The 12,600-nt window shown below is 38.4% G+C and overlaps 1 protein-coding gene across 1 annotated transcript in view; it reads right to left on the bottom strand.

The window, feature by feature from the left end:
• LOC139937392 (atrial natriuretic peptide receptor 1-like) overlaps positions 1-12,600 on the bottom strand; it is a 44,559-nt gene that overhangs the window by 1,193 nt on the left and 30,766 nt on the right. Inside the window, exons 3-20 of the mRNA XM_071932515.1 lie at positions 11,184-11,329; positions 8,980-9,135; positions 7,896-8,031; positions 7,568-7,662; positions 7,278-7,419; positions 6,515-6,599; positions 5,370-5,484; positions 4,228-4,290; positions 3,057-3,134; positions 2,632-2,745; positions 2,351-2,422; positions 1,884-2,046; positions 1,591-1,743; positions 1,232-1,400; positions 934-1,080; positions 664-787; positions 452-520; positions 184-358 (exon numbers count right to left, since the gene is read on the bottom strand). Coding sequence (XP_071788616.1) covers positions 184-358; positions 452-520; positions 664-787; positions 934-1,080; positions 1,232-1,400; positions 1,591-1,743; positions 1,884-2,046; positions 2,351-2,422; positions 2,632-2,745; positions 3,057-3,134; positions 4,228-4,290; positions 5,370-5,484; positions 6,515-6,599; positions 7,278-7,419; positions 7,568-7,662; positions 7,896-8,031; positions 8,980-9,135; positions 11,184-11,329 — 2,202 coding nt within the window. The remainder of the gene's footprint in view (positions 1-183; positions 359-451; positions 521-663; positions 788-933; positions 1,081-1,231; positions 1,401-1,590; positions 1,744-1,883; positions 2,047-2,350; positions 2,423-2,631; positions 2,746-3,056; positions 3,135-4,227; positions 4,291-5,369; positions 5,485-6,514; positions 6,600-7,277; positions 7,420-7,567; positions 7,663-7,895; positions 8,032-8,979; positions 9,136-11,183; positions 11,330-12,600) is intronic.

Here is a 12,600-nt window from a genome sequence, read left to right as displayed (position 1 = left end):
GATATCATACGACTGTTGGACGTCATCTTTATAGTACTTGAAAACCTGATATCCTACGACTGTTGGATGTCATCTAAGTACTTGAAAACCTGATATCCTACGACAGTTGGGTGTTATCTCAGTTCCAAAACCTGATATATCCTACGACAGTTGAATGTTATCTTTATTTTCAATGAAACCTACCTGAATGTACACCAGCCCGCAGGAGCAAGTTGTGATCAGGTCTATGCCTGACCTTAAATGACCCCACAGCTTCCAGTAAAGCTAGAGACATCTTGGCTATTTCTTTAGCATGTTTGTTTCCATTGCGGATGGGTAATCCTGATACCACCATGTAAGCATCTCCAATAGTTTCAACCTAGGATAAACAAAAGACCCAGTATTAGATCCTCTTTATTTATGTATTCATTAAATCATACTTTATAATCGTATGGATGTAAGCTATACTTACCTTGTAAACGTCAAAGTGTCCAATGATTCCATCAAAACAGGTGTATAGGTCATTCAACAGAGCCACCACCTTTTTGAAAATGATACACATTTGTAAAAGTAAATTACATCTGATAGGTTTTTATTGCACGTAAAGCAAAGACAAAACAGCGATTCCAAAATTGGATACTTCATGCAGACTATAATACGCAAACGTAATGGTTAGTTTTGTACCTGCATAGGCGTGCTGCTAGAAGACAGTGCAGTGAAACCGACAATGTCACTGAAAAATATGGTCACGTTGTCGTATGTCTCTGGATGAACTGCAGATCCTACTTTCAGTTGGTCGGCAACAGACCTGGGAAGAAAGTTCAAACACAGATATGGATGATGGAAAGAAATAGCATGACCTGTTTCAGACAAAACTCTGAACATTTCCATGCGGTTTTTTAAAATTTATTTTGTATAAAACAAAAATTAACTTTTGGATGCAAAAAGACGTACTTTGGCAAGACTTCATAAAGGAGCGTCTCGGCTCTCTTCTTCTCTTCCAAGAAGGCAGAGGTTCTCTCCTCCACAAGACCTTCCAAGTTACTGGCGTAGAACTCCATTCGAGACAAAAGGTTGTCCATTATACCTCCAGATACATTCCTGTCATGTGAAATATCAACGTGGTCACGATATCAAAGAACAAATACTGATGTTTGAATAATTACCCATCATAACTACAATGTACAAATTCTACAGAGAAAGCTGTAATTTTGTGAAGTTTTTAAAAATGCAACAAACCTTGACTACTTACTTGCAGATTTTCTTCAAGCTGGACATTAGCTCATCAACAGAGGGCCGTTCCTCTGGGAGTTCATGCCAACACTGCCCCATAATGATATGCATCTCTGGACTACAGTCATCAGTTGGGACGTGAGGACGGAAAGGCTGAGGTAACTTAGCAGCAAGCTTTTCCAAAATAACTGCACAGAGGAGGAACATAAAGTACACCGTGAGTTTAAAACCAATTGGCCCTTTTTCAAGATGGTGTCCAACTTGTACAACCGACCACCAGTGTTGGAGGTCTCGGCCGAGGTCTCGGTCTCGAGGTCTTGACTCCAACACTGCCGTTCTCCAATATCAAGGCTATATAATATTATGCAGGGTGCTAACCTTTGACATCTAGGTCGTTCTTGCGTTCAATTTCAAAGGGCGACCCCCTCATCACCACCTCCTGCATGATGATGCCAACAGCATAAATGTCGCCCTCTTTGGTCAGTGGTTTGTTCGGGTTCCTTAGTTGTTCTGGCGCTTTACACAGCATCTCTGTAGAAAGAGTAAAACGTGCAACTCATAAGTCAGAATTTACCAAGCCCCAGCTCCGGGAGGCGGGAGGTGTTGAGGGTTCGGATCCATTTCTGTGGGATTTCGTTATCAAAAGTTTCTTATAAAAAGAGATTTCTTACTTTTCATCTTGGTCTGACCGTCACTGTCTTCAGATGCAGAGTCCCTGAAAGCATGAAGTCCAAAGTCGGTCAGTTTGACAACAAAACGGGTGTCCACTACACAGTTAGATGAGCGCATTCTACCATGAACACCAAGCTCACTGTGATGAAGAAAACTCAATCCCTGCATGCATCGAAACAACCAGAGTGTCGAGTTAGGCATTGATTTATTATCAATTGAGCTACGGTAAACTCGGCCCTATATTACACACACAATGACTACCAACTCGACCAACTCAACTTTACATTAAACACCAGCCCGTTACTACCAGCTCAACCAACTCGACTTGACATTACACAAACCCTACTCCGTTACTACCTTCTCGACCAACTCAACTTCAGATTACACATACCATACCCTGTTACTACCAACTCGACCAACTCGACTAGAGATTACAACACACGGCAATTTAAACCATCGTTGTTACCTTGATGACGTCAATCAGGAGGGAGCTTTTGAAATCCCAATCCAACTTCAAGGCGTCATTTTCAAGAATATCCTGAAAAGTTAAAAAGTCAATTAGTAAGAATTAGAGACATAGAATGTTCCTACTGCCCTATATTGTAGAAAGGGTGTTTACAGTGATTGTGCAATGGAACAATCCAAAGTTCAAAACTAAAAAGGTCCTTATTTGTTAAAACTATCCTTTCATCCAACAATCAAATTTTTGATGTTAAACACATTGACAAATGATCTTATTTCTCTAACCTGTAGGCTTCCTTTAGGGCAATACTCTGTGATGATCACTTGTTTGTTTGCATCAATTCCATCAATACATGCACCAACGAATCGGACGAGGTTGCTATGCTCCAGACGACGTAACTGTCGATGAAAATCGAGTAGAAATAATGGATCTTAAAATGGCAATATCAACAAGAACGAGCACAAGATGTCTGAAAGGAAATCTTGGAAGAAAGTTTTCCCGATTCTCCTTTCCATTGAATCGATTGATGCTTATCAGTACATTTAAAAGATAATACTCAAAAAATAATTTAATGTCTGTAGCAACTGCATACCTAGCCTTTTGTCAAGCCATTTGTGGCTTGGAGAGCCACAATCAACGACTGGAAAAGGAAGACCATGCACGCCTTGACAAAAGGCTACTGCATATCGAGCAATACAACACTACTTACATTACGGAACTCCAGAAGTACTTTTCTAGTTAGATCTATCTTGGTTGTATTCATCTGTTTAAGAGCAACCATTCGACCCTATAGGGAGTTAAAAAAAAATAATAATAAAAAAGTGTATATACAAGGTGAAAACTCAATGAAGGAGAGAAAATAAAACACTGACAAAGCATGAGACCAAAGAGACCAAGTGCGACCAAACTTCGACCAAAATCCTATGTGAGGAAGGGACAAGAAACTCAACAACAAACGAACAAACAAACGAACCACGACACCAACAGACGCAACAAACACATCAAAACAATAACCACGATACCAACATACTGTATATCGTAAACAAACGGGGGTCGATTTCACACAGAGTTTAAAGATCTAGGAGATATACAAATTGCATGGATAGTCCTACGTTAGGACGAGTAACTCGTCCTAACTAGAGATAAGGCTTGTCCTAACTCTTTGTGAAATCCACCCCACGACACATTTGGTAATTGTCAAAGACTAGTATTCTCCCTCGGTGTATCCCAACATAGGTCTATATGAATGTACAATAGACAAGGTGAAAACTCAACGAAGGAGAACCAAAACCTGACAAAACATGAAACAAAAAGACCAAAATGCGTCCAAAACACTTTGTGAGGAAGGGACAAGAAACTCAACAACACAACATAATATAACGTGGATCCACGACACCAATACTATTACCTCTAGAATTTTTATTTTTTATTTTTATTTAGTTTTAGTCTAAGTAATACATTTTTTAAATCAATATGTTAAGCTCCCGGTGGTTTTGTGAATTTTATTACAACTTTTTATCTTTCTTGTGGTATTTAAATTGCCGAGTCTATATTTAAATTATTAAGTTTTTTTTCGTGTTAAGCGCCATGAGGCCTGGCATAAGGCGCTATATAAATTTTCTTCTATTATTGTTATTATTAGCAGACGCAATTAACAAACAAACACTACCATAACCAACAGACTATCGTAAAGGAACTGGACCCTATTGGTAATTGTCAAAGACCAGTCTTCTCACTTGGTGTATCTCAACATAGATGCATGTTAACAAACCTGTTAACATTCGAACTCAATTGGTCGTCGAAGTTGTGAGATAATGATGAAAGAAGGAAAAAAACAAACACATGTCACAATAGTGTCGAGCAAGTCTAGTTTCACTTACCTCATACTGGGCTACTTTGGTAAATATCTGTCGTTGGTTGTTTACATCGGACAAAGAGCCGGTCTGGAAAAAAAAAACACAATAATAAAGACGCATTCATAATCAAAGCAAACCCATTTCAACTTAACAATTTAAATAATTCATATTTCTTTGGTAGAGCATGACATGTTTTGTATTATGGTATATTTTTTATTTTTGGTTTATTTTCGACACATTACATTGAAAGAGATAAAACAAAGGCCAAGATTAATGTTCAAAGTCAAAAGATACAAATTGCATTAAAATATTACAAAGTTAAAAATAACAAAAATGCAACAAGCACACACATTAAAGGAACACGTTGCCTTAGATCGGTCGAGTTGGTTTTTGAAAAGCGTTTGTAACCGTTTTTTATAAAATGCACATGGGTAGAAAGATGTTGTAAAAGTAGAATACAATGATCCACATAAACATGCCTCGAAATTGCGTGGTTTTCCTTTTACCTCGTCGACTAACACGTCGGCCATTTATGGGGGTCAAAATGTTGACTCCCATAAATGGCCGACGGTGTTAGTTCGCACAATAGAAGGAAAACCACGCAATTTCGAGGCAAACTTGTGTGGATCATTGTATTCTACTTTTAAATCATCTTTCCAACCATATGCATTATATAAAAAACTGTTACGAACGCTTTTGTTTTGACCAACTCGTCCGATCCAAGGCAACGTGTTCCTTTAAGTGGGCTTTAGCAATTTACAGCAAAATGAAAATAAATTCAACTTGAGACTAGAAAAACACAAACGAGAAGCGAGCAAGATGGTTCTGTTTTTAACCACAACCAGGCCCCACTTTGAAATTCATGGGTTTCATTAGAGAATGTATTATGGAATGTTGTTTGTATCGGTCGGTATTGCAAAAGGGAGCGATTAAGGAAGCTTGTGTATATTGAGATGTTGTAGTGATCCTAGTTAGGGGAGCGCTGATAACAGAAATTGGATGAGTTGAGAATTTTCTTCCCAAAGATGTGTAATAGATTTCGTCTTCTTTCTCGGAGAGAAGTTATGGCAAGTTGAAGAATGTCTCTTATCAAACTCTATAGAGCCATACTCATATCAGTCTGAATATTTGTGTTTATCGATCACTCCATAGTTACCAATACATACCATAGACAAGGATCGAATCGACGATGATACCGATTTGGAAATATGATTGAAAATCAAATCTTCATAACGGATTTTCCAAGACATGTTCATCAACTCCGAATTCAATTTCATCTTCCTGCACAGAAAGCACAATGCTTGTTTAGTGTCCAGCTGGCATATTATTCTTCTGTAATAATTGACAGCGGCCATGGTAGAAACCACAGTCAGTTTGGCCACAGTCCGGAATGTCAATCAAGAAGCACAAGCGACGAAGCACAGCAGGACATTGAAATTAGTTTGATATTGGATATTGGACATTCGCATAGGTTTGTACAGCAAGTATCAATGTTGCAGAGTGTGGGTTCGAATCCCGGTCGTGACACTATAAATGTGTCCCTAAGCAAGACTCTTAACTATAATTGCTTCGGGGTTAAATGGGTACGTGTGAGGGCAGAGACGGTTTTTGTGATAGTTTCGCCGAGAAGCGCATTATGTGTTGCGCAGGCTGTATACTCCCCAGGGGCTAAGATTGTTTAAGGTACGATTTAAGGCCCAGGGGTGGATTTCACAAAGGTAAGAGATGTCTGCTAAGAGATAGGACTAGTCTTAAGTTAGGATGAGTTACTGGTCCTAACTTACTTACCTCAGGTGACCAGGGGTAATAATGTTGGAAGCGCTTTGAGAAGCCCTCGGGTGTCAGTGTTGGACATTGGACAATATCTAATAGCGACATCTAATATCAAACTTACTCTGTCATGCAAGCAACGCATTCATAAAAGACAAGATAGCATCTGTATATTGCCCAATGGACATACGCAGTAAGTTTAACTTTACTTTAACGTGATGTTACACCTCGGTCATTTGGTTGGTGAGTTGTTTGCAACAGCAAACTTTATTTCTTCGTGATGATACACCAATAACATCTCGCTCGAGGATGGAAAACTAAATATTTCACAACATTTAGAGTAACGACAATTAATTGTTGTATCTTCTGATTTCTTTATATTTATTGCATACTCCAAAACTACAGGCTAGGCAATTTAGTTCCTTATACTACTAGTAACATTTGCCGCTTGTCTGATCCGTCGTAGCACGCATGACGAGACTCGCGCGTCAAACACTAATCCTACAATAATTATTATTTGATAGAAAAGTATGGGATTTACCTGTAGACAATAAGCATAGCACATGCCGAGGCGATTACTACACATGCAGCTAGGATAGACGATACCATCACCAAGGTGTTATCAGCTGTTGGAAATAATGAAGAAGGAACAATTTTCTTGCGTTTTAGATTTATAATTTCCACAGCATAGAACTCTTCTGAGATCCTTGTGTTTTGCTGAAATCAAGAGGCAACTGTGAATTGATCACGGAGTTGAGCCAATGAGCCCTTTTGAGTTAATGTGGTGACTATTAGGAGTGAACTTTGGGGGTTTTGGTGTTTATGGACAAATTTACTCAAACAAAAATAGTGTTACATGCCAACCATATCTCAAAATGTCTTGTTGTGGCTTCTTGAAACCACAATGATGATGATATTGATTAAATAAAGCAATCTTGTTTTGTCACTAAACATTACTCAATAAGGTATATCAACCTGAAAATTAACAGGAAATGAGTTTTGAGTTTCCAGAAGTACAATCATGGCACGCATTGTAAGTCCGCCATTTTGAAAGGTAACTGTTTTTTGATGTAGCACGTTCCAGTAGTAATATCTGTACATTGACTTAATGCACATTCTACAAACAGGCGTTAATGGGCGATGACGTCAAACAGCGAAATGGTCGGTGACGTCATGCAGTATGTTGTCGACAATAGTCTGGTCATGGACATTGTAGACATGGAACCCTTTTGACGAAACAAGAGGGCTGTATGTTCGTGAACAATTACAACCAAATGTTTGCCAATCAATGAACTAAAATGTACCTTCGTCTTGGCAGTCTGGATTCTCGTTGTAGAATCCGCAGGGTGGAGTGTCAGGCGGTGCACTGCCGTCTGGTCTCCCATGCCATACAATATCTTTATACCATTTGATTCTATTGGAAACTCCAAAATAGTCAGCAACCACCTTTATAGAAAGGCAAAGTCAGTCAAACTTTATAAAATTGAAAATAACCAAATCACATTCTTATCATATTACTAGCTGAGGCTGAGGGTAACTTGACTTTGTCATTAATCAATGATTTATCATAATACACCATTGAGCGTTAACCAACCTCGAACACACCGTTCTCAGTGTCTGTCATATCCCATAGAGAATACACTGCAACTCGGTCGCCCTTTTCTGTGATAGAAACTTCACCGGCAATACCTACAAATTTGATCGCAAAGGTTGAAATAATAGTTTTAGAGTACTTGAATCCGTAAAGGTCGTAGGCAAGAACACTGAGTCGCTGAAAACAGTTACTGTCAGGCACTTAACCCCAAACCCATGTTGTTGTCATGATGTATGAGTCAACACATTACAACGTAATGTAAGTTGCTTTAATGGTGCACTCAGATAAAACCGAATCTTAATGCATCCATACGTAGTCTGTGGTTTACCTTGAAATGTACGATTCCACATCTTATCTCTTAGAGCTAGACCATCCCGGATGTCTCCTCCTTCGTGTAGTGTCTCATTAATGGCCAGAGAATATAAGATCAAAGCATCATGGAAAGATGTAGCAAAGAAATTGGCCTAGATATAGAAGACAACAAGTGAAAAGTCAATTCAAATAGTTCGTGGTAAACCCGAGCAAAAAAGATAAACTCTGACAACTGAAGGTTAAAGGCAGTGGACACTATTGTCAATAAATCAAGTTATTATTATCATAAAAGCTTACTCTCGCAACTTCGACGACCAGTTGAGCTCAAATTTTCACAGGCATATGTTGAGATACAGCAAGTGAGAAGACTGGTCTTTGGCAACTACCAATAGTGTCCAATGTCTTCAAGTCAACACATCATTTTAATCCATTTCGTAAAACAGAACGATTTTCTGCTAGAAGTGTACGCGTGTTCAAGATAATCAATTTACTCATATTAATAAGTGCATCAACTAAGTAAGAATGCCCATTTATAAGCTAAGTGTTTTTTCTTGAAATCCAATTTGACCACAACTATCTGATTTTCAAATATTAACTTTGTTTTGTTTTACCCATACACCGATATGAATTAGCAGTGTATACTCAGTACTTTCCCGAGTCCTGTAAAAAAACAACAGGCACATTATTCGGATGGGATTCGAACCCACGACTCCTGCAATTATAGAGCAGTGTCTTACCAACTAGACTTACGTGGTTGCCCCTTAGCTAGAGGCAGTCATCTGATCTTCATTAATTGTTCTTATATCACCCCCCCCCCCCCCCCGCTTTTGGTGATTAGCTTAACATAACTGCTGGATTTAATATCTAATTACCTATTTTTGTAGTGTAAAACAAAGTCAATCTGTTTTACTTACTCTGTGACGTCATCTTACCTTGTTTCATGTGGTGTAATAAAGCAAGACAGTTCTCTAAAGAACAAACTCTACCTGGCAAGTATAGATACACACATGGTGTTACCGCAAACCAAATAATAAATTCAGTCTCAGCTAAAAGTGCTATTTTTAGTGAAATCTTAATGAATTTCCTAGAATTGTTCAAACCTCATCCCCAGCTGTAGGGGTAAAGTTGTACGACTCCAGCATTCGACGGTTCATCTCCTTTTGGAAATTGTTGTATTCATCAGTTGTTGGCTCAAAGAGTCGGATTGTCATTAGGGCTTTGTAAGCGATTTTAAGCTTGGCGTCATTCTCATCACCCTGGAAGTATATGAAGAACAAAATCACCAGGTTTTTAGAGTTAATGAATTAATATAATATACACACTTTTATTCATTTATTTTCAATCAATATTTTCAAAAATTGAACATTTTCCCACTGATTGCCAATTGATTTCGGTGCGGGAAGTTAATGGATGTCTAAGACACATTAATTTAAGGCCACTGTGGTTGATAATTGTTATTACTTTCTGTCTTTATTGCCTTAAAGGATGTGGGTATTTTTTTCAAAATGTCAATAGATTTACATTTAACTTACAGGGTTTGAAGATAATGATAGTGGAAAGCTACCCTTCAAATCTTACTAACTGAGGTGCTGTAGTTTTTGAGAAATGAGTAAAACAATGTAATGAAAATCCCTTTGTGAATTATTAAAATAATTTTCGTCTCATGAGACGAAAATTATTTTCATGACATTGTTTTACTCCCAAAAACTACAGCACCTCAGCACGTAGAATTTTCAGGGAAGCTTTCTACTATCATTATCTTCAAATTGTGTAAGTTTAGTGTAAATCTGTGGACATTGTGTATTTTGTCATACAAAAGTTACATAGAACCTTTGAAGGTACTGCAGTGCACTGGACACTATTGGTAATTGTCAAAGACTTGGTGTAAATCGACATAAGGCACAAAATAACAAACCGGTGAAAATTAAAACTCAATTGGTCGTCGAAGTTACACGACAGTGATGGAGGAAAAAAAAACCGTTGTCACACGAAGATGTGTGCTTTCAGATGCATGATTTTGAGACCTCTCGCGTGAGGTGTCAAAATCAATACAAATATTTATTGAGAAAGTACTTCTTTCTCAAAAACTACATTACTTCAGAGGAAGCCGTTTCTCACAACACATTATACTATCAACAGCTCTCCATTACTCGTTACCAAGTAGGTTTTTATTCTTACAATTATTTTGAGTAATTAGCAGTAGTGTCCAGTGCCTTTACGGTTTTATACAACGCACTCAACATGGCCACTTTACATGTTGATTTTGTTCAAAAAACCTAGAATTTTAGGGAATGATAACTCAGTGCAGGTGTTTTACTTAATATCTCTGTGACTTCATCTTACCTGGTTCCATGGGTTATCTACAATGGTTTTGTGTTGCTTTTTATCTTCAAGTACGCGCTAATCCTCAAACCAGATTGGCAGAATGGATTGGTGATAAAAACCTTTACAACACCCCTTGCAAGTATTCTGCCTGCTCATTGGTTTAGAGCGCGTCACATGACATGTCTTAGATTTGCTAGACGATTTGCCGTCGGTTTGCCATGCGCTAGTCCGAAGACTAGCACATGGCGTCGTGCGCTAGTCCGACAGACTAACACACGGCGTGCAGTATCCAGACGTCCGTTGCGTGTACGAGGATGATAAATTAATAGTCTGTAACCATTTCGGATTGCACGACACTACATGCAACACATTAAGTAAAAGTGTTTGCAATCTGTATTCGCGTCGTGGATTGTAGCACTCAGGTCTGTAACTTAATAATAAAAGTACAGTATTTAGAAATGTTTGGGTGTTATAAAACAACTATTGACTGCTTTTACTCATGCAATGGTTAAAAACTATGACTCCCTCGGTGATCCCCGTAGCGTCCTATTTTCCCGAGGCGAAGCCGAGGGAAAATACAACGCTCCGGGGATCACCGAGGGAGTCATAGTTTTAACCATAGCACTCGAAGCAGTCAATGTATAATATTGCACGGCTAATATCACTACCATGCATCTTGTGTGTACTACGTCACACGCCAAGTTTGCTTGAAGATAAATACGTTATCACACGAGCGCTCTGATGGATATATGGGACCCAGACGCGCTATATTTTTCCGTATTCCACTCGCGCTTGTGTGATAACTTATAATATTGTAAGAGCGATAACCAAAAGTATTTCTTTTCTTTAATGACTATTACTCAACATCGCCACTTTACTTTTTTCTTAGGGAATTGGGAAACTTTGTGCAAAAACCTAGAGCTATTAGAACAACACAGTAAAAGTGTTTCACTTGATTTCCTCTGTGGCGTCTCCCTACCTGGTTCCATGAGTCATCTCCAAATGTCTTGGTGTTGTTGAAGGGATGGTAGCTGATGAAGACGTAGTCGCCGTCTGTCATACCAAGTTCGTAAGCACTTAACATGATCCGACGAACATCATCACCATCTGCACTAATCACAATAACTGGAAGAGAAAAACAGTTTGAAAATCTTTGGTCCCCTTTGTCAAATCGACAAAGGGGACCATAAAGGCATAGAGAAACCATCGTGATTCGAGGACACCACTGGGTAGGTAAGTAAGCATGTTTAACATGCAAATATACCTTTCATTGAAAAACCTGACATTTGAAGCAAACAATACCTTTCTTTCACGTTGACAAATATTATGGCTCCAATAACTTTTATTTTCCTTTTTTGCGTTAATTACAGTTCTAATTTGAGTCCCAAATATGTTAATATTTAAAAATGGATATATCAGTTCATACGGGTTTTATCCCCGTCCGTAATAACAATAAGAAACATTAGTTCCTCCCCAAAGTGTTTGTTTTTGTCAATGAGTTATGTTTGGAACGCCAATTGGCGAACCTTTCCTGACAAATTAATGCCTGCCTCCGTGCCCCTTGTCATTGCCTTGGTGCCCTTGAAATGCTCCAGTAGTAATTTGCAATTTCCTCTTAGTTGCCCTTTATCAAAGAGAAAATGCACTGGTGCCCTTGCCCTTTATAAAACGAAGTACACAGGTCTGATGCATATTTTGCAAGTGCTACTGCGACTTCACCTTCAAAAAAAATCAACGTGAGTGATTTCCAATAATACCATTTCAGATCTTGTGTTTACTGTTGGTTGTAACCTTTGTGTGTGGGAGAATTAGTCTAAGAATCCGTTTGATGGATACTTCTCACCGCTCGATAAGAATCTGTCAAGGTGAAGGTTAAGCCTAGAACACAGAAAAACCTTAAGATTTGATCGAAGGAACTGTCAATGAAGGTTTTTTACTCTCCTTCAAGAACGTCAAGATAAGATCATTTCGACGAAAGCAGAATCGACAATGTTTGAGATCATTGCTCCCACAAAACAAAGATAGAACAGGACATACATTCACGTGTCTTTGGTGTTAAAACGCACTAAACATTAACGGACAAGTTGACTTTCAAACAAATATAGTCGTCAATATCATTTAAAGGCAGTGGACACTATTGGTAATTACTCAAAATAATTAATAGCATAAAACCTTACTTGGTACCGAGTAATGGGGAGAGGTTGGTAGTATAAAACATTGTGAGAAACGGCTCCCTCTGAAGTGGGGTAGTTCTCAAGAAAGAAGTAATTTTCCATGAATTTGATTACGAGACCTCAGATTTATAATTAGAGGTCTCGAAATCAAGCATCTGAAAGCCCACAACTCCGTATGACAAGAGTTTGTTTTTTTGTTTCATAGTTATCTCGCAACTTCGA

Source organism: Asterias amurensis, chromosome 5 (assembly GCF_032118995.1).
Source record: "Asterias amurensis chromosome 5, ASM3211899v1".
NCBI classification, from domain to species: domain Eukaryota; kingdom Metazoa; phylum Echinodermata; class Asteroidea; order Forcipulatida; family Asteriidae; genus Asterias; species Asterias amurensis.
This window is presented reverse-complemented; position numbering and strand designations above follow the sequence as displayed.